Source organism: Carettochelys insculpta, chromosome 7, assembly GCF_033958435.1.
Source record: "Carettochelys insculpta isolate YL-2023 chromosome 7, ASM3395843v1, whole genome shotgun sequence".
Lineage (NCBI taxonomy): Eukaryota > Metazoa > Chordata > Testudines > Carettochelyidae > Carettochelys > Carettochelys insculpta.
In genome coordinates this window covers 16,053,069-16,075,973 of record NC_134143.1, presented here as the reverse complement: position 1 = coordinate 16,075,973, position 22,905 = coordinate 16,053,069, and the positions used below count along the sequence as shown (strand labels likewise).

At 42.8% G+C, this 22,905-nt stretch overlaps 1 protein-coding gene across 16 annotated transcripts in view; it reads right to left on the bottom strand.

The window, feature by feature from the left end:
- ZMIZ1 (zinc finger MIZ-type containing 1) overlaps positions 1-22,905 on the bottom strand; it is a 563,555-nt gene that overhangs the window by 33,542 nt on the left and 507,108 nt on the right. For 14 of the 16 annotated variants that reach the window (XM_075000053.1, XM_075000048.1, XM_075000061.1 and 11 more), the window contains 6 exons: positions 20,458-20,572; positions 12,461-12,678; positions 9,845-10,043; positions 8,547-8,837; positions 3,738-3,920; positions 2,062-2,236 (listed from right to left, as the gene is read on the bottom strand). In XM_075000053.1, coding sequence (XP_074856154.1) covers positions 2,062-2,236; positions 3,738-3,920; positions 8,547-8,837; positions 9,845-10,043; positions 12,461-12,678; positions 20,458-20,572 — 1,181 coding nt within the window. The remainder of the gene's footprint in view (positions 1-2,061; positions 2,237-3,737; positions 3,921-8,546; positions 8,838-9,844; positions 10,044-12,460; positions 12,679-20,457; positions 20,573-22,905) is intronic. The other 2 variants (XM_075000059.1, XM_075000064.1) reach the window with 1 other exon arrangement.

Here is a 22,905-nt window from a genome sequence, read left to right as displayed (position 1 = left end):
CTGCTTTTTTGGTTGACAAAACTCTCCAGTGTGGATGTAGCTGTAGAGTGCACAGAGCTTTCCTGAGGCCCACCTAACTTTCTTACTAGTCACTTTGAAACCCAAGACAAAATGTATGAGTATACAGACACTGAGATGGTGTTATTCCTGAATTGCTCTCAGCCAAACATAGCTGTGAGGCTGAGTGACTTTGAAAGGAGTATACATTATATTTTGGCACACTAATGAATATTACAAGGTCTGCATGGAAATAATAGGAGTAGCACTATAAATACTCATCTTTTAAGCTATTCTTCAGTAGTTCTGAATAGCTTTGCCCTTGACCAAAACACAATGTGTTGCTATTGATGGATAGTCTATGCACTGAACAAATGCAACAACATGAAACATCTGAAAAAGGTTTCTTCTGAGAAATAAATTACAGGTTGAACTTCTCTAGTCTGGAACGCTCTTGTGCAGCAACATCTGTAATCTGGCTTGATTTTAGTTAGCTGGAAGACCATTTATCATGTGTATGGCCAAGTTTCCCGTAGTCCCATAAAGTTTGTTTACTGCCACCAGTCCTGGATCTCAATTGCTGTTGTTTAGTTCTAACTCAGCCTTTCTAAACACATGGTATGTGTACCTTTAGGGGTATGCAAGAGAAGTCCAGGGTGGGTACACGCACTGAAGCCATATGCAGCTCTTTGGGCAATAAAATGCTCGAAGCCGTGGAGCGTTGTGCGGGCTCTGTGCATGTGTTTCTCCCTAGTGCTTGCAGGGAGAAGAGCATGGCAGCGGCAATGGGGGCAGTGACAGCTCTGGTGAGCCACCAGCAATGGATTACAGGAGGGTGTATGTGCCTGTGGGGAGGGCTGGGGCTGCCTGGCTCTGTAGGGGATGGTGGGGAATTGAGTGAAAGCAGGGAGCTTGGGGTGCCTGGCTCTGGAGGAGGGGAAGGGGATTGAGTGAAAGCGGGGAGCTTGGGGTGCCTGGCTCTGGGGGAGGGGAGGGGAATTGTGTTAAAGTGGGGAGCTGGTGGTACCTGGCTCTGGAATTCCATGCTTGTTTTCTGAAGAAAGTGATAAAATGGCTATTTCTACAATTTTAGTTTAGAATGTATAATTACAACTGAAAGGGTTTAAAATGGACTGATCCTTGTGAAAACAAAGAATAAAACTGCAGAATTGGAAGAAGGTCGTACACAGGAAACTGTACCAGAAACACTGATTTAGTTGTGGCCCTCACCAGTTTGAAACCCAGGTATGAATATTTGATTTCATTCAAACAAGCACAAATTTCACATTAAATTAATTATAATTTTTCTTGTAACTTCATTGACCACTGTTCATTGATATTTTCATAAAAATATATACATATGTATGAATAAAAATTGGACATTTTGTGTTCATCTAATATTTTTTTATTTATCCTCTTTGCACAATCATCAAGTACGATGGCAAGTTTATTGCCTATAGGCAATTTCTTCCAACCAGCCAGTTACAATTAAGTGGCTTAAACAAATGTGTTGCAATGGTAGAAAAATTTTTTGCAAGGCTGAAAATTGTGGGTACTGGGATTATTTATAATGTTTTTTAAAAATGGGTACTTTATAATAAAAGGTTGAGAAACACTGTAATTTACTCCTAAATGTCTTCTAAGAGACCAGTAAACAGTGGAAGTGTTGGTAATGCTGCTAGACAACATTCACTTCCCATGGTCTGGCAAATTCTCTCATCCAGCACTGATCAGGTCCCAAGGGTGTCAGACTATAGAGGTTCAACCTGTACAGGAATATTTAAGCGGCAAAGTCCTTAAAAATTTAACATTGAAGAGATATTTCCATCTGGCATTTTCTAATACTTTGTTTTGAAATAAATATTTTTCTTTCCTGCTTCCTTCCTCTTTGAGTAGCTTACATAGTGTGGTTGGTCAATGCAATATATCATCTGGCAATCAACATTTATCTCCATGTAGCAATCAAGATGCTATTTTTAAAATGTTCTTTCTGGTGGTATGATACGCATGGCAGAGGAACGAGAGACAGTCAAAGGCTGAGGAGCTGCTCCATGGGCTACTCACTTGGAGGTGGTGGTAAAGCATTTATATTTGGCTTAATGTCTGGTGGGAATGGTGGTTTGACATCCTGGTTAGGTGACAGGTATGGTGGAATACTGCTCCCTGGAGTCATGGGTGGCGTAGGGTTTCCTGGAACAGGCGAGTGAGGGTAGTTTGCCACGGGAACAGGCCTTGATGGCTAGAAATAAATTAACACCAAGTTGTTACTGAATACCAAAAAAAAGACCTAGTCCAATATACTGCTAGGAAACTGTGTGTCTTGGGCCTAGCTCTATTTACAATATACTGAGAAGGAGAACTAAAATCCGTAGAAGTAAAATCTTACTTGGTTTCTCTGCATTTCCTTTTCACTTTTTAGGCACACCATAGCTGACATTTGAACAAGAAGTTGTGAGGACCAGAAATTGCAGAACTCTCCATTTTTTTATTCTTCCTTGCCTCTATGTCTGCTCTTCCATCTTTAATCTCACCAGACTTTCGCCCTTCTATTCTAACTCTTCTTGTCACCTCTTGATGCAACAGTAAACTGATCAGCACCTTATCTTTAGTTGACAGAATTTTATTTTTGGTCACTGAACAGTCACCGCTTGCAACAGAGGACAGACCATATCCTTTCCTGTCTCTGCTGAGATGAGAGTACCTCAAAGTTCTCAACTGAACAAGGCTCCAGTGTCCCCAGTCTTGAAACTCCCAAACATCACGTCATGTATGTTGCACCTCAGACCCTTGCCCTTTACCTGGGACAACTTCCTCTCACAAATTCATCCTCTCAACACATCTAGCTAAATTTCAGCAAAACACATGCAATACATTTATAGACCACAAAAAGACTATTTTTTTTCTTCAAATACTCTGGCTATAAAACAAAACAAATGTTAAAAACCCAAGAAAAACAAAACAAGATTAAAATTCGTCCCCTTTAAAACACACTTCCACTGGCATAAATCATTGTGGCTCCAGTCATTCCAGTGGAGCTACATCGATATACACCAGTTGAGCATCTATCCCCTTGATGTGTTCATCCTCACAACACAGGACAGAAACTGCCGAAGCGTAACAAAAAATGGCTTTAGAAAAATAAGTGTTTCTAGACACCCCACATCAGGGAATGAGTGACCCAACTGCATGCAAGACAGATGTCCAGTGCTAAACAAATCCGTATTCTTTTCCACTGGCGCGATCATCTCAAACAGCACCCAACTCCCATGCAAATAATGGCAAACTGACCCTATTTCTAGAACCATGGGTGTCTTAACGGCCCTAGAATCCAACAACAGAATGACTTGGCTACTCTAATCTTAAAGCAGAGCTGATCTACCAGCTTTCCTGCAGTCTTCTTACTTGGTCTAAGAACAGTGCTTTGTGTGCCTCACTGTGCTTTGCAACAACCAGAAAGGTCAAACATCAAAGGCATGCTCAGTTTGGCTTTTGCTTTTACTTCTTGCCCACCATTTACCTGAAGTGATCCAACATTATGATATGGCACAGCTCTCTGTACTATGGGTGTTCTTCTGACTCAACAGAGGCATTGACATGACTTCCATTGCTTTTAATGGTGTATGATCAGACCGCACAGGGGAATCCTATGGTATTACCATGGTCTCGTTTTATCCACTAACAAGGAAGAAAGAGCATTCAGAGGCACCAGATGAGACAGGCAATGAAAACCAAGGTCTCACCTTGTAATACTGTCCCATGTTGACGGTCGGTGGAGGGTACTGCCCTGTATTTTGCTGGGTAGGCATCCTCTGTCCAGGGTAATTGGGAGATGTAAGAGGTCTTGGAGGGTTGGGAGTTGGATACTGTCCAGGCTGGGTCGGAAACTGGCTATTTGGTCCATATTGCTGGTTTCCATAATTTGGCTATTTTACGAGAAAGATGAAAGAAAACAAGAGATAAATTTTGAACTGAATTTTGACTTAAAGGATTAAAATGAACATGAAATCAGACTGATGCCTCCTGTCACATGAATGCCTGGCTCAACATTGTCAAACCTGTACTGCCTGGATTTGGGCCTCTGAGGCAGAAGGGATATAAAGACATTCAAAGATGCTCAAATCTTATGAATGTTCAGTCTGAGATGAGCACCCACCATTTGCAGATTTTTGGAGGAGCTGAGCAATTTCATCTATCTATGTAAAGTAGTTGTAAAGTCCCAAAACCACAGTGTCCTTTGAGGGCCTTACCATTGCATGTGTGTAGTGTTTTCAACCACCCTGGGAGACAGGAAAGGGCTCTGAACTCCATGTTTTACAGATGGGGTACTGAGGATATTAAGTAACAGAGTCATAGAGTTTAAGGCCAGAAGAGATGACCAGATTATTTAGTCTGATCTCCTGTATACCACACACCATGAGATGCCTGGATAAACTTCCAAGGACCCACTCCCACATGCTATTAGAGTTCTTTTGGGGAAGGAGAGATCAACAAACACATGGACAAAGGTGATTTGTGCATAAAGCATGCTTGGACTTCCAGAGAGTTTATCGTAAGGTCTTTCACCAAAGGCTCTGAAGCAAACCAGCAGTCATGGGATAAGAGAGGAGGTCTTTTCATGGATCAGTAACTGGCTAAAAGACAGGAAACAGAGGGTAGGAATAAATGGTCAGTCTTCAGAACGGAGAGAGATTTATAACAGTCTCTCCCAGGGATGACCTGGGAAAAGGAGTAAATAGTGAGGTGGCAACATTTGCAGGCCGTACAAAATTATTCAGGATTGTTAAGTCCAAAGCAGATTGTAAAGTGTTACAAAGGGGGTCTCACAAATTGGTGTGACTGGGCAACAAAATGTCCAATGAAATTCAATCTTGATTAATGTAAAGCAGTGGTTCCCAAGCTTTTCAGCATCATGCTCCCCTTTTGATTTTTGGAAAACCCTCATGCCCCCCTCCACCTCTTCTTTACCGTCATCCAACCCCCCTTTAACAAAATATTCAACTGGCAATTTGAAATAAACACAAAAGATTGATACAAAAATGTTATTTAAAATTAAAACTAAACAAAAACAATTTCTCTTGGCCCCTTGTGGTTGCTTAGTGCAGCTCCAGCTGACCAGCTGCCTGAGCCCCATGCCAGCCTCCAGAGCCGCCTGCGCCAGCTGCCCATCCACCAGCTGCTGGGGCCAGCTGTCCACGTGCCCACCAGCCACCAGGGACAGCCGTCCACCTGCCTCCCGGCTGCCCACGCCCCATGCTGCTGGGACCAGCCACCCACTCACCAGCAGGCCAGTCACCCGAGCTGCCAGCCCAAGCCCCATACTGCCAGGACCAGCAGCCCACCCACCATCCTGAGCCATCCGAGCTCCATGCTGCCAGAGCCAGCCACCTCCTCACCAGCCTGAGCCACCCAAGCCCCATGCTGCTGGGGCCAGCTGCCCACGCCTTGCTCTGCTGGGGCCAGCCACCTGAGCTCCATGAGCCCTGCAAGCTGGCCGGTCGCCCAAGCCCCTCCCCTTTCCCACCCCACAAAGCCAGGCACCCCACGCCCCCGTCTAAGCCCCCCGCATCCACACACACTCTCATTTGCAGAAGGCAGCTAGCTCCACGTGGGTCTTTGCTAGCTGCCTGCTTTTTATAGTGGCTGTGCCAGGTCACCCACATAAAATGGCAGGGGCTGAGAGCTGGAAGCAAAGGCCAGATCTCTCTTCAGGTGGGAGGTATGATGTGGGGCTGGGTCTCCTCACACTCCCCCCAAAATTTCTTCACACCCCCTCCAAGGGGGCATGCCCCCCAGTTTGGGAAACCATGATATAAAGTAATATACATTGGAAAACATAATCCCAATTATACCTACAAAATCATGGAACCTAAGTTAGCCATTACCACTCAAGAAAAAACAGCTTGGAGTCTTTGTGGATAACTTTCCAAAAACATCTGCTCATGGTGCAGCAGCAGTCAGAGCAGCAAACAGAATGTGGGAACCATTAGGAAAAGGACGGATAACAGAACAGCAAATATCACAGTGCAACTATATCAATCCAGGGGAGGTCCACAATTTGCACACTGAGTGCAGTTTTGGACACCCAAACTCAAAAACGAGGTCCTTGAAATGGAAAGGGGATAGAGAACACCAAGAAAACCAACCAACCAAATGAAACACAGAGTTAAGGGTATGGATAACTTCCACATGAGAAGAGATTAAAAAGACCACAACAGCTCAACTTGGCAAAGAGATGACCAAGGGCCGGGGGCAGGGGGGGGATGATAAAAATTGTGACTAGTCTGAATGAGTGTTATTTACCCTTACACATAGCCCACAAACAAGGGAGCTGACCCAATGAAATGTAATTGGTGGCAGGTTTAAAACAAACAAAATGAAACAGTTCTTCACACATTGCATAGTCCACCTGTGGAACTTGTTACTAGGAGATATTACGAAGGTCAAAATTTTAAGTGGGTTCAAAAAAGAAGTAGACTAGTTGATGGAAGATAGGTCTCTCAATGGCTATTTGCCAAAGTGGACAGAGAGCCAATTCCATGCTCTGGGTGCTCGTAAGACTCTGACTGCCAGACACTGGAAGTGAAGGAAGGGATGATCATTTGATAATTGCCCTATTTTGGAGCTGTCAGAAGACAGGATACGAGGCTAGATGACCATTGGTCTGGCCACTGTCAGAAGACAGGATATGGGGTGAGATGGACCATTGGTCTGGCCCAGTATGGCCATTCTTATGTTTTTACGCTGCAAAGGAAGGCTAACCCCGCTCCTCCATATCACTGTCAACGTGACCTCAAGAAAATTTCCTTCCTGGCTCATGTATCAGTTAAATTGTGAGCATGTGTTTAAAAACCAGCCAGTCAACCACCTGCGGGGGGGAAGGGGGGGGGGCGGATTCTTGATACCATGTCAGGCCATAGCCCTTTCCAGCCACTGTCCCATCCCCAGCCATGGGGCTCTCTGATGTTTCAGGGAAAGAAAATAACCTTTCCAAAAACAAGAATACACAGGGGGCAGGGGGGTGGGAATCCTTATTTGGCTCCGAACCCAGGCCTCTCAAATGCTAGGCCAATGCCCTAACCAGTGGACTCAAGTACCTCCCCATTTTCCCTGCAGTGATCCCACAGGAAGCCAATGAGAATGGTTATTGGTCAGCAACTTTACAGTGTGGTCAAGATTATTATCGTTTTGATGGCAAATCTGTTTACAAATATTGATTACTGAGAACCAAACACAAAATAATTTTGGAGAAAGCTAATTTAGAACACATCTCCCCTCTATGATATATCCATAAATCAGTAAATAAATAGCATCTGCTGAACTTACACAGCATCATTACGCCTGTAAAGGCGTATTTCTTGAGAACTTTCTTGTGTTCACGTGCGACAAAGAAAGTGCTATCGTAACAGTGAGGAGGGATTCCAAATCTTCCATAAATGTGTGAAATATAATGATAAAAACAATCACCTGAAGAAATCACACATTAGCTCAACTGGAAAGGAGTGATCATATTTACACAGTAGAAAAGCTTTGTTACATAAGCAACTCCTGCAGGGGTAAGTCATTTTAAATGAATAATTTAACAGAACAGCAGAATTCATATATGTTACATTTTGGATATCAATGTATTATTTTCTGTAAACTTGTTTTGCCACTATTTCACTCAATAAAATGCTAGTTGTGAGCATTACCAGCCAATGGTGTAGCATCACTTTAACATACAGTGTGATTCTATCTAAAGTTATAGAAAAAGGAATAGATTTATAAAGGTATACAGGTTCCTAAAGATAAAGACTTGATGCCTGTCTCTCACTGATTTCAAATCAAACTTGCCTGAAGTCACACAGCAAGTTAATGGCTGTGTGACTTTGATTTCTATACTTCGGGAAAGGCACACATTTTATGCTAATCTTATAAAAGAGACAAATAAATACAGGCAAACGGGCAGGCGAAGAACTCTTATCATCTTTATCTCAGACCGAAAGAATATTTCCTAAACGCCAACATGTGAGAATTTTCAGGGATGCTGAGTTCAATGGCAGTTTTGAGTGTCAGTGCCTCTGAAAACCAAGCTGGAGGAGAAGTTTGGAAAGAAATGGATTTTGAAGTTTCACATGCTTTCGGTGCTTGTGCGAGATACTGTCCCATAATTCTTTAAAACAATAAAAAACCCAAATAAATCTTATGCTCTGCCCTGCCTAATTTATTTTTAGCATTCAGCTTGAAATTCATCTCTGTGCAGTCTGTACAAGCTCTATTATGAGGGCTTCCATGGGATATTTTCAGGGCTCAAGAACTTAACAGGGCTTTGCGCGCTTGATGGTGGCCATCGTGGCTGACACACCAGGGACTGAACTCTGGGGACCCCGCAAAGCTAAAAAGCACAAGAAGGTACAGTTTCACCTAAAGCTCGGGCTGCAAACTGTAGATTTGGCACAGAGGCATACCTGCCACACTTGCGCATCAGGTTTTCTGCACTGGAGTGAATTTCAGCTGTAGCATAGTTAGTATAGTTTGTAAGATGAAGGGAATAAGGAAGCAAGAACACTCACCTCTCCTGGGTATGGTCTCTTCATGCCCTGTATAGGCAAAGACTGGGGGCGTGGGCCTGGGTAAGTTTGCTGTGGCATCCTCTGCCCATGGCTGCTGAAGGGGCTTATCCCAGGGGGCCTCTGCTGACTCATACCCATAGGCGGCCCACTCATGCTGGAAGGAGTCATTCCCGCTCCCATGTTTGCTGGGTTCATGCTGCCTGGCATAGAAGCAGGGCCACGAGGGCCAGGTTGATTCATGAACTGGCTGTTGTAAGCCTGAGTCGGCCCCATCTGGAAAGAGGAACAAACCTTCAACAGAAGAAAAAAAGAAAAGAAAAGAAAAAAAAAGAATAAAATGCGACATGCATTTAAATGGGAGTGGGGAGCTGAACATCTTTGTTAGCAGAGGCTGGGGGGGATTATGTCGCATTTTCTCTTTATGTTCTGTAACCTTCTATGAGTTGGTTTTTTTGTGTTTTTTGCACAATAACAAGTCAATTGGAATTCTAAAAGCAACAAGAGAGAAAAATAATAGTTTAGTAAGAGAAAAACTCCTTTAGTATGAGCAAATAAAAATCCATTCAAGTGACCAGTCATCTTCCTCAAGGTAATGGGGTAATCTGATGCTGTTGTAATTCAGCACACCTTTACTGACTTCAAAAGACCTTAGCTTATCTATGCCTGATGAGGTTCCACCTGCACCTCACCTTTACCCTCTATATTTAGAAACACTACACAGAGTGGAAGCAGTGAGAAAAGCAGCTGCCACAGATCAAACACTCTTTTTTAAACCCATTAATCATTATTACAGGAAATAACTGCATGTCAGACTTCGGGCCATTATAAATGGATGCTTCCAACTGCTGTTCTCACAGATAATACCTGTAGTTAGAAAAATTAAACTGAATTGATCAACTTAATCAATTAGACACACGGCACAGGGCCCAAAATAAAGCTTTGGAAAACTTACCTGTGTGCTAAAGTTTGTGGAAGAGGAAGTAATACTGCATCGCACTACAAGCGGGCATAAAACTTGGCATACAAATGTTTTTAGCTAAGTGATGACCCTTCTGGAGCACAAATGCATCACTAGCACAGGTAACAGGGATTCATCAAGATGATGTATTAGCCACTGTGTGTCACTAACATACATCTACCCATGCATCCTACAGGAGATCTGTTGCTCTCCCTCTATTGTGCACAGTGACACATAACACAGCAGATACCTGAATACCTCACATGCTGATCAGTGACTCTCCTTTCTCCCTAATGGCAGAAGATATCAGGATATGAGTTTGTGAGAGCTACTTTCTTACCGGTCCGTACTGGTTCATGTCCTTGTTCTGGGTTTCCTGAAGGGCTGCTACCGTAGCGGTAGCCGTAGCTGTAGCTGTTGCGGCTGCAGCTGCTACTGCAGCCGCGGCAGCAGCTGCGGCCGGCTGGGTGAAATCTGCAGGCGGCCTTGTGTGCGGAGGGATCCCCATTCCTGCAGGAGCATTTGGACCACCAGGGTAACTACCGGGGGAAGGAAGAAAGGGATATTAAAATGGACCTTGTGTTTAGGGGTTAGATTGGAGCCTCCATCTGGGGTCACCTGGAACAGTCCAAAACCACATCAAAAGTTGCTATTGCAACCCGGCACTATGACCAGAAGAAGGAATCAGAGATGTAAATGAAGGTACAAGAGCTGCTCTGGCATAGCTGCCACTGGATTTGACAGGGGGGTTGGACTTGATGACCTCCTGAAGTCTCTTCCAACCCTATGATTCCATGGTTCTAAGAAGAGGTGGGGCTCTAGGACAACCCCAGTCCAAAACATTAAAATATTAATGTAGCTCCATTATTTATGTTTTAAAATCTATTCATGCTTATTATTACTCATGCTGCATAATACAATCGCATTTAAATTCATTGTGAAGTAAGAACGACGTGGCACATTTCTTTTGTTCCATTGCATAAACACAATGGAGTTATGGAGCCTTTGGGCCCGTCATGCCTGGGGACGCTTGGGCAACAGCACCTTTTGCCCCTACATTAATCTGGCATTGGCTGCCACCAGAAAGCACATGATGTCAGCAGTTATCACGAGTGTCTCACTAATATCTAATACTTTGCTCTACCAAGCTACTGGACTCACAGATCCTAACAGAAGGCGTGATCTGATTACCTAATGCTCAGGGGCAGGGTGAACAGCAACAAGCCATCTATGTTTCTCAACAGTGGAATGCATCAGTTTTTCCAGGAGTAGAAAAGTAAAACTGGCCCCACTGAGGTCTCAGGAAAGAGGCCGACAGGGGCCATTTGTGACTGGCAGGAACTGATGGTTGTTATTTGCTGGTTCCTGAGAGTTCTGCATGCAGGAGGTTGGCTATGCCTACCCAGTTCATCTACTAATCACAAAATAAATAAATAATGCAGAGTACAGGGGGAACTCTCTCGTCTGGCACTCTCTGATCCAGCAACATCCCTGGTCCAGCCTGATTTTAGTTAGCTGGATGTCCACTGGTCCTGGGTAAGGCCAAATTTCCTGTGGTCCCATGAAGTTTATTTACAGCCATCCGTCCTGGCTCTCAGTGTTTTGTGCTAATATTTACCCATAAAAGTCTTCTAAGAGCCCAGTAAGCATGGAAGTGTTGGCAATATTGCTAGACAATATTAACCTCCTGTGGTTCAGCAAATTCTCTGGTTCAGCACTGGTCAGGTCCCGAGGTGTCAGACTGAAGAGGTTCAATCTGTACTTCATTTGCAGATCTCAAGGATCTTTCAAAAAGTGCATTAGCAGTATGCTCTTTTTACAGATGAGCTACTATTCTTGTTGTTTTGGTGGAGTCCTGGCATTAACAGGAGTGAGCTGAGAGATCAATTTAATCGTGTCTACAGTAGACATGATAAACTGATGGCCAGTGGATTGATGACTACCATGTCAATCCACCACATAGTTGAGACAAGGCCTAAATCTCCCATCTTTCTAAATAGTGCTGTTCCAGGTGCTCATTTTTGGAATCCAGGTCTGACTAGGCCCAGAGACAGAGCTACACTTTCACTGGTAGGCGTGCATTCAGGGCAAAAAAAATAGGAGTGTGGGAAGCTTGCAAACTTACTGCCTGGGTTCACATTTTTACTGCCCATGTCTGTGTTGTATAAATAACCTGGGCTGTTAATTTGGCACATTTCATAAGCACTACATTTACCCCACCAAAATAAATATCTGGTTTAAAATTAAAGACCAAAGCCCTGTCCTTCAGTCATAGGAAGTGCTTTATAAAGACCTGCAGAGATACAAACCTTCTGTGAGGAGTCTGCCTATTGGATCTGCAGAGCTACAGCCTTATTAATATCTCAGCTCCTTTCTCTGTACACACTGAGGGAAGTGGTATCATTAATATCAGGCCTACGGAACGTTAATCATTCCTAAGACCATGGTTTCCGTCATGTGTCTGTGTAAATTAAAACTTTCTTTTGGGTGTTTGTTAGGACTAACTGATTGACCTAATTTCCATGGACAGTGATGAACTTCCTGCTCTTTGGGTAGCTCGTTTTTCAAACAACGAATTCAGTATGCAATGTAAATAGGCCTCAGTCACCAAGAAGTGGAGTATTTCTGAGCAGAGTATTTTTAAACTACAGGTGAACGTATGTGTGCTAGCCCTGCTTGAGATAAATATGCTAAAAATAGCAGCATGCTCATGGTAGCCTGAGTGTGTACCAAGGTTGGGTGGCTTGCAAGAGCAATTGCGGCGAGGCTGCAGCCATACTGTTATTTTCAGTACATTAACTTGTCTACCTAAGCTGGTAATCACACCATCCAGCTGCTGCATAGACCTACCCTTTCAATAACCAAAGGGCATCCATGAGACATCCATTAGATTGCTGGGCAAAGCTACAATGTCCTGAATTATTTACATCCAATTTCCCACCCTCACAAGTCTTACCTCCCGCCAAAGCCTCCGCTTCCAGGGTAGTTGGGTCGTCCGTACATGCCCTGCTGTATATAAGGTTGAGCAGAACCTGCCTTGGCTGAAAACTGCTGCTGCTGCCCAGCAAACTGAGGGGAATTAATGCCAGGGTTGCTGGTAGTCATCCCAGAAGCCATGGGGTTTCCTGCTGGGTTCATAGGATTATTAGCATTTGCCATTGGGTTTCCCAGCACCTATGGGAAGAAATATTCAAAATAAGGAGAAAGCCCTCAGAGGACTCAAAGCAATGGCTGTAAAAAAAAAAAAAAAAAAGTTAGTTTGCTACAGACTAAGGCTGTCAATTCATTGCGCTGAACTCATGTAATTAACTCAAATAAGTTAATCATGATTAAACAATAGAATACCGACTGAAATGTATCAAATATTTGTGTGGATGTTTTTCTACATTTTCAATATTGATTTCAATTGTAACACAGTGCAAAGTGCCCACTTTATACCATTACTTTTATTACAAATATGTGCACTGTAAAACTTATAAGCAAGAGAAAGACCGTTGTTCAATTCACCTCATGAACGTACTGAAGTGCAACCTCTTTACCAGAAAAGTGTAATTTACAAACGTACAGTAGAAGGTGTATTATCCAGCACCCATGGGAAACTGTTAGTGCCAGATAATCAAAAGTGCAGGATATCACCAGCGCTGTCCAGGCAACTGGCCCTGCAGCCACAGGCCCTGGTTGGGTAGCCAGCTACAACGAACCCCGCTCTGCCAAGCAGGCACGGGTTAATTAAGCATGACAGTTATCCATATCCTGGATCATCCAGCTTTTAATGTGTTTTTTTTTTCTCTTTTTGGGGGCGGGGGGGTGTCACATAACTGCACTCAAAAATAAAACTATGTAAAACTTTAGCTCTTACAAATCTACTCAGTCCTACTTCTTGTTCTGCCAACCAGTAAGACAAACAAGTTTGTTTACATTGACAAGCGATATGGCTGCCTGTTTCTTATTGACCTTATCACCAGTTAAGTCACAATAGATGTTTGTACGGCACTTTGGTAGCCAGTGTTCCAAGATAATTACTGCCAAGTACGCTAAACATTTGTATGCCCATTTATGCTTCAGCCAGTATACCAGAGGACATGCTTTCATACTGATGATGATCTTGAAAAAAAAAAAGCATTAATTAAATTTGTGATGGAACTCCCTGAGGGTGAGTTGATTGTTTCCTGCTCTGTTTTACACACCTTCTGCACTATAGCTCATGTTACAGCAGCCATGATGATGACCCAGCACTGTTTGTTTTAAGAAAGCTTTTACAGCAGATTTGACAAAATGAAAAGAAGGTATCAAAGCGAGCTTTCTGAAGACAGCTACAGCACTTGAGCCAAAGCTTAAGAATCTGAAGTACCATCCAAAATCTAAGAGGTAAGACATGTGGAATGTGTTAAAAGAGCAACCCTTTGATGTGGAAACTACAGAACCCAAACCACCAGAAAAGAAAATCAACCTTCTGCTAGTGAAATCTCACTCAGATGATGAAAATGAACATAGATCAGTCTGCTTTGGATTGTTATCAGCCAAAACCCATCAGCAGCACAGATACATGTCCTCTGGGGTTGTTCCTGAAGTATGAAGTGGGACATGAATCTTTACAAACAGCAAGTAATACTATGGCACCTTAGAGACTAACAAATTTATTAGGTCAGGAATTTTCATGGGTAAAACCCACTTCATCAGATGGGGAAGTTTTACCCAGAAAAGTACAAGACCTAATAAATTTGTGTGTCTAATGTGCCACAGAACTGCTTGTTATTTGTGACACTCCAGACTAACACGGCCACCCCTCTTAGACTACATGAATATTTAGCGCATCTGGTATGTAAAGATCTTGCAATGCCAGAAACACCTGTAACATGTGAACTCATGTTCTAACTTTCAGGTGACATTGTAAAGAAGCAGCAGGAAGCAGTATCTCCTGCAAATTGTATCCAAACTTGTTCAGCCAAGCACTCAGAGAAACAAGAAGTAGGACTGAGTGGACTTTTAAGCTCTAAAGTTCTACATTGTTTTATTTTTGAATGGCATACTTTATTATACTTAATTCTGTATTTGTAAGCTCAACTGCCATGATAAAGAGACTGCACTATAGTAGTTGTGTGAGATGAATTGAAAAATACACTGTTTTTGTTTTTTACAGTTGAAATATCTGTAATAAAAATATAAGGTGAGCATTATATTGTGTATAAACACTTTGTATTTTGTATTGTAACTGAAATCAATATGTTCAAAAATATAGAAAACATCCAAAGTATTTAAAATAAATGGTATTTTATTATTAACAGTGCAATTAATCATGATTCATTTTTAACCTTGCAATTAATCATGATATTTTTAATCGCTTGACACTGCTACCGCAGACATTAAAGTACAATCAACTAACTTACACATGCTGTACACAAATAGTTCAGGACTTAGTGTGCTGTATGAGGTTTTCTTGCCATTTTAAAGCCCACAGTTATTTCTGATCCCTACAACCCCACTGAAACTTTTGAAAAGTTATAATGAGGAATTGCAGACATCACCTTTCTTCCCCCACATGGGGAATCCAACTGATAAAGTAAAGAAGCAAGAAACAACTGTGTTATTTTGACAATGCGCTGGTCTCTGACAATTCGATTTAGGGCAGGTACTGCTGAGCAGCACAGAGTACATATGCACCAGGCAGGCAGGTTTGCACTAGGTACGGATCAGCCTTGGCTCCCGTGCTGATGCCTGTGCTATTGATACAATAGACACTCATGCTAGCTAGAAGAGATTAACACAAATATATTTACACAGTCAGGAGAATCACAACCCTAGCTCATAGGGTAGACATAGCCTAAGGCACAAAGTGATTCAGTGACATGACCAATGTCACACACTGTTTGTCGTCCTGGATCCAGTTACTTCTGAAGTGAAGGGAAGACTTTCTACTGGTTTTAACATCAGCTGGATGGAGGCTTGAGTCTTTGGCATAGAGAACTGGTTAGGAATTTGACAGCTGAATGATCTGCCAATGGAAAATGGAGTTTCACCAACATGGACTTTTCTTTAGCAAAAATTTCATATTTCTCTGAAAATTTTTAATTTTTCATTGGAAAAAAAAATTAAAATAGGTCCCAAACGGCCTGCACAGAAGGTTCTTGTCAATTTTGTCTTCAAGAGAAAGTAAAATTGACAAGAATACTCCAGTCAGGCAGACAGAGAGGTGTCACTGGGATTGGGGCCAAGGGAACTGAAGAGCCGGGCACTTGGCATTTTATCTGGTAGCTGTTGGTCATATTCATTTTCTGCCTGCATTGAAAAAAAAAATGAAATTAACAAGAACTGTCCAGGCCAGCTGCCTGCAAGCTAAAACATTCCATTTCAGTTCTCCTGCAACAGAATTTTATGGAAATTGCTTCCCATGAAAGTTTTGTATTTTGGATTGTTTGTCCCAATACACGGACAGAGAGCTGCAGATAGGGGAGTTTAAGACGGAGTTTGACAGAGGGAGGCCTACGATGGTTAGGAAGACCCGCAACACCTGTGCCAGCACTTCTGCTGTCTCCTCCACCTGTGCCTGTAGCCAGACAGACTGCCTAACCATGGATGCCTCTACCCAGATCCTGGTGTGGCTTTGCAGGGACTGTAGCTTGCAATTCCCACTCACTGATATCCAGGCTGGGGGGACCATCCAGTGTGAAAGGTGCCTGCTGGTGGAATCTCTCAGGCGACAGGTGGAGGAGCTACAGGAGGAGGTGGCCAGGTTGAGGAGTATCCGATTCCATGAGCAGTTCCTGGATAGTATTCGTATGGAGACAGCTGAGGTAACTGTCCCAGTACACAGGACAGCTGATAAACCACTGGTGGAGGAGGAGATAGATCAGGGTGGACACTGGCAGCTTGTTACTTCTGGCAGCAGGCAGTATTCCACCCCTGCTCAGAACTGTGGTGCTGGGAAACCGTTATGCTGTACTTGATACAAGAGACAAAGAATTGCCCCGTACAGCAGAGGAGAAGCCTCGTACCCCCAAGGCTGGGAAGTCAGCTGCCACCACTGCGAGGAGGGAACATAGAGTAGTGGTGGTCGGAGACTCTCTTCTGAGGGGGACGGAGGCACCCATCTGTCGCCCCGACATTTCATCTCGGGAGGTGTGCTGCCTGCCTGGGGCCCATATCCGAGACGTTACGGAGGCGTTGTTGAGGATCATTAGGCCCTCTGACTACTATCCCATGCTTCTCATCCATGTTGGCACTAATGATACTGTGAGGTATGATGCTGAGCAGGTCAAGAGTGACTTCAGGGCTCTGGGGGCATGGGTGAAGGAGTTTGGGGCGCAGGTGGTATTCTCCTCAATCCTGCCTGTCAGTGGTAGGGGCCGAGGCAGAGACAGGTGCATCCTAGAGGTGAATGCCTGGCTTCGAAGATGGTGTCGCCAGGAAGGCTTTGGCTTCCTTGACCACGGGATGCTATTCCAGGAAGGACTGCTGGGCAGGGATGGTGTTTACCTTTTGAGGAGGGGAAAGACCGTATTTGGACACAGACTGGCTAACCTAGTGAGGAGGGCTTTAAACTAGGTTCGACGGGGGCAGGTGAGCCAAGCCCACAGGTAAGTGGAGAACACGGAAACTTGGGTGATGGGTCAGAAATGGGAGGCAGCATGGGCAACAATGTCAGAGTAAAAAGACGGTCAGGGCAAAACAGGGAGGCAAGATCAAATCAATATCTTAGATGCCTGTATACAAATGCGAGAAGTAAGGGTAATAAGAACTGGAAGTGCTAGTAAAGAACTGGAAGTGCTAGTAAATAAATATGACATAGTTGGCATCACAGAAACTTGGTGGGATAATACACATGATTGGAATGTTGGTACTGAAGGGTACAGCCTGCTTAGGAAGGATAGACAGGGAAGAAAGGGGGGAGGTGTTGCCTTATATATTAAAAACGTATACACTTGGACTGAGGTGGAGATGGACGTAGGAGATGGATGTGTTGAGAGTCTCTGGGTTAGACTAAGAGGGGTAAAAAACAAGGGTGATGTCCTGATAGGCATCTACTACAGGCCACCTAGCCAGGTGGAAGAGGTGAATGAGACTTTTTTCAAACAACTAACAAAGTCAAGCAGGGCCCCAGATTTGGTGGTGATGGGGGACTTCAACTATCCAGACATATGTTGGGAAACTAATACAGCAGGGCACAGACTATCCAGTAAGTTCTTGGATTGTATTGGAGACAATTTTTTATTCCAAAAGGTTGAAAAAGCTACCAGGGGGAAGCTGTTTTAGATTTGATTTTAACAAATAGGGAGGAATTGGTAGAGAACTTGAAGGTGGAAGGCAGCTTGGGTGAAAGTGATCACGAAATCATAGAGTTCACAATCCTAAGGAAGGGTAGAACAGAAAACAGCAAAATAGAGATAATGGATTTCAGGAGGGCAGATTTTGGTAAACTCAGACAACTGGTAGGTAAGGTCCCATGGGAAGCAAAGCTGAGGGGAAAAACAGCTGAGGAGAGTTGGCAGTTTTTTCAAAGGGACATTATTAAGGGCCCAAAAGCAAGCTATCCCGCCGTGTAGGAAAGATAGAAAATATGGCAAAAGACTGCCTTGGCTTAACCAGGAGATCTTGCATGATCTCAAAATAAAAAAGGAATTGTATAAAAAATGGAAACAAGGAAAAATTACAAAGGATGAATATAGGCAAACAACACAAGAATGCAGGAGCAAGATTAGAAGGGCTAAGGCACGAAATGAGCTCAAACTAGCTACAGGCATAAAGGGAAACAAGAAGGCTTTTTATAAATGTATTAGAAACAAGAGGAAGACCAGGGACAGGGTAGGGACACTGCTTGGTGAGGCGGGAGAAACAGTAACAGGGAACTTGGAAATGGGAGAGATGCTCAATGACTTCTTTGTTTCGGTCGTCACTGAGAAGTCTGATGAAAGAGTGCCCAACATAGTGAATGCTAGTGGGAAAGGGGTAGGGTTAGAAGTTTAAATAAAAAAAGAACAAGTTAAAAATCACTTAGGAAAATTAGATGTCTGCAAGTCATCAGGGCCTGATGAAATGCACCCTAGAATGCTCAAGGAGCTGATAAAGGAGGTATCGGAGCCATTAGCTATCATCTTTGGAAAATCATGGGAGACAGGAAAGATTCCAGAAGACTGGAAAAGGGCAAATATAGTGCCCATCTATAAAAGGGGACATAAGAATAACCCAGGAGACTACAGGCCAGTCAGCTTAACCTCAGTGCCAGGAAAGATAATGGAGCAGGTAATTAAAGAAATCATCTGCAAGCACTTGGAAGGTGGCAAGGTGATTGGAAACAGCCAGCATGGGTTTGTAAAGAATAAATCTTGTCATACTAATCTGATAGCTTTCTTTGATAGGACAAGCCTTGTGGATAGGGGAGAAGCAGTAGATGGGGTCTACCTAGACTTTAGTAAATCATTTGATATGGTCTCTCATTATATTCTTATCAAAAAACTAGGCAAATACAATTTAGATGAGGTTACTATAAGGTGGGTGCATAACTGACTGGATAACCATACCCAGAGAGTAGTTCTTAATGGTTCTCAATCCTGCTTGAAAAGTATAAAAAGTGGGATTCCGCAGGGGTCTGTGTTAGGACCGGTTCTGTTCAATGTCTTCATCAATGGTTTAGATATTGGCATAGAAAGTACACGTATTAAGTTTGCAGATGATACCAAGTTGGGAGGGGTTGCGACTACTTTGGAGGATAGGGTCATAATTCAAAATGATCTGGATAAATTGGAGAAATGGTCTGAGGTAAACAGGATGAAGTTTAATAAGGACAAATGCAAAGTGCTCCACTTAGGAAGGAACAATCAGTTTCACACATACAGAATGGGGAGAGACTGTCTAGGAATGACTACAGCAGAAACGGATCTAGGGATTATAGTGGACCACAAGCTAAATATGAGTCAACAGTGTGATGCTGTTGCAAAAAAACCAAACATGATTCTGGGATGTATTAACAGGTGTGTTGTGAACAAGACATGAGAAGTCATTCTTCCGATCTACTCTGTGCTGGTTAGGCCTCAGCTGGAGTATTGCGTCCAGTTCTGGGCACTGCACTTCAAAAAAGATGTGGAGAAACTAGAGAGCGTCCAGAAAAGAGCAACAAGAATGATTAAAGGTCTAGAGAATGTGACCTACGAAAAAAAGTTGAGAGGATTGGGCTTGTTTAGTTTGGAAAAGAGAAGATTGAGGGGAGACGTGATAGCGGTTTTCAGGTATGTAAAAGGCAGTCATAAGGAGGAAGGAGAAAACTTGTTCTTCTTGGCCTCTGAAGATAGAACAAGAGGCAACGGGCTTAAACTGCAGCAAGGGAGGTTTAGGTTGGACATTAGGAAAAAGTTCCTAACTGTCAGGGCGGTCAAATAGTGGAATAAATTGCCAAGGGAGGTTGTGGAATCTCCATCGCTGGAGATATTTAAGAGCGGGTTAGACAGACATCTATCAGGGATGGTTTAGATAGTACTTGGTCCTGCCATTGGGGTAGGGGGCTGGACTCGATCGCCTCTCGAGGTCCCATCCAGTCCTAGTGTTCTATGATTCTATGAATGTTTCGCAGGAAGAGGTTACCATTTGCTGCATAGTTATACTCTGGAATTTCTAGCTCTTTCTTCTGTTCCAATGTTCCAGACCATTGCACTAGGGTAAATAAGGTATGTTTTCCACTAAGGACTTAAGAAAAATGCTACAGGTCTGATAGTCACCCCTCCCATGTGTAAAAAGAAACAGTTTTAGCAAATGACACCAACATTTCCACACGCACAATTAATTGTGTTATCAGCTTCAAATAAGTCAAACCCTAATGGGTAGCCATTCTACTGACAGAAGAAGAAAATAAGTTCGGGAAAAACACACTTTTTATGACAGACCTTTCCCCGCCTCCCCCATTTTACAGACAAAGACTTGACCAAAATGCATAGCTCAGTGTAGGTAGCACAAAGGGAAGCTTACCTGGCTTTGGGAGGTATTAGTCACACCCCATACTGTAGTGACCACTGATAAAGAACCTGGTGGTTGGTTGGTGTTTTGCTGCCAAGGAACAGAGTCATAGGGGAAAGACCCATCGCTGTAAAACAAACACATCAGACAGTCATGGCTTGGAACAGTTCAAATGAATGGCGATGGGGGAAGAGAGTATTGATCTTTTAATTGATAAAGGCAGACGGAGCAACCTTAACTCCTCTCCAACTCATGAGCTTTATAAGTATTCTTATATATAGAAGAAGTAGGCAGTTTCTATCTGGTTACAATCAGAGTGATCACCACTGCATGAAAGCAGAAGGGAAATTAAGATTATTTATGACACAAACACCTAGTATGACAGAAGAAATGTATTAAAACATAGAATGCTCATCTCTAAAACTCTGTCACCTGCATAAGTAAAAATAACCTCTTGTCCACAGCTTTCAACAACTAGAAAGTTAGCAAGCTGGATTATCTGGATGCATCCGTTTTGCAAAAGTCATCCATCTCAAGCTCTTCAACAATCATTGCTTCACTGTCTCATCCCAATTCAATTAGGTTTTGAGATGAGACTGCAGCCCTACTGTCTGCAGTTGGTACCAGCAAGGCCAGAAGAGCCTTTGAAGGAATAGCATCCAACAATAATTTTCAAAAAGTGAATTAAACTCCAGATGGCGTCCCACCACACAATGGATGAGCTGTATGTCAAAAACAGTACCAGCTAATCAGTATTCAATACAATCAACTGCTGAAACAAAAAATGCAACTTTTTAGATAAATATATGGTGGAGAGCATTGGGATTTTCCATAAACAAAATCCAAACAGACCATGAGCAAGGAGAAGCTTTTTTTATACAAACCTTGGTGGGTACAATGCAGATAAAAATATGTATTGTAAACAAAACATTGTGAATGTGCAATGTAACTACTGAGTATATCAAACATCAGTCAAACAACCAGAGGTATAAATACAATATTTTTTCAACTTAATCCTATTTCGGGTAATACTTACTGCTGTCATGAGTGCCGGCAACTGAACTAGATGGCCTCTCAAGGTCCCCTCCAGTCCTGTGATTATCTGTTATGTGCATTATTGCTCATGACTTTTTATATGTATCTAAAAAGTATTTACGGAACACACACATAATCCTTCTGTTTTCAAGTGCCACAGACCAGCAATTTTGGGCCACAATTCATTTTTTATTATAAATTATAACCCTGATTTTGCAGTGCTTATTCAACTATTTAAGGAGCTCTTACAACATCCGTTTATCACAGAAACTGCGTGCCTCACAATCTTTATCCTGGAAGACAAGGAAGTACTATTATCACCCTTTTCCAGGCTAGACACAAGCGTCATGCAGGGGTCTGTGCTGAACAGGAAATTAAATGTAGATGTCTAGCTAGCATTGCAGCCATTGGCCAACTTTTCCTTCTCCCTGTGCTTCAGCACTACTTGAGTGTAAAACTGAGTTAATATGCACTTGAAGGATCAAACGATCTGTTTTCTTTTCAAAACTCAGTTTAAATATTATGGAGTTTTAGGTGCCCTTGTGTTAAGTACTGTATTTGAATGATCCTTGCTCCAAAGGAATGACCACCTAGCAACAATAAAATTAATCATATAAATTAAAATTAATTAATGTATTTTAAGGGGGGGTCCTTCAACTGTAACTGTCCAATGTTTTTTAAAATCTTTTCTCCAGACTAGAAGTCCATCAAACCTACATGAAAATCACAACGTTGCCTCACTGCCCAATATTTCAGCATTGCAATATTCCTTACACATGTGCAAAACGGCGCACTCAGCCACAGGAGATCCCATGGTCTGGGATGAGGGGCTGATTTGGACTGCTACTGTAATGTTTTCCACTTTTTTCCCTCTATGCATGTGAAAGTTACCTCTTTTACTTCTTTCCATACTCCTTCTGGTGGATGTATACGCTGCCCTTTTGTTGTCATTTATGGTACCTCCTAATATTTGAAGAGAAATCTTACCCACAATAGTGTTCATCTTGAACAGCATAAGAGTAATTAAGTTTCTTAACTACACTCAGGAGGGCAGTCAATCAGCTGGAATCCACTAAAAGAATACCGACTCAATTTATAATAATGTTAATGAACCCACACATGCTAGCGGTCAGCACTGCAGAGGGCCAAGCAGCAGAGGGAGCCATCGAATGAAAAAGGAATAGGAGGGAGATTATCACTCAGGCTATGATGTAGCAATGCTGCAACCACATACCACAGTGCAAAGAAAAAATATACGCAAACAGGTTTTCTAGCTGTTAACACATATTGAAGCCAATGGTCTGTCAACACTGATGTCACAGAGATAAGTGAGACTTTAGATACAAATAACGTCTTTGAATACCACTATTTTTAAAGAAACCAAATTAAGACCAAAATTTCTATACCAGACCGTGGATTCACTTC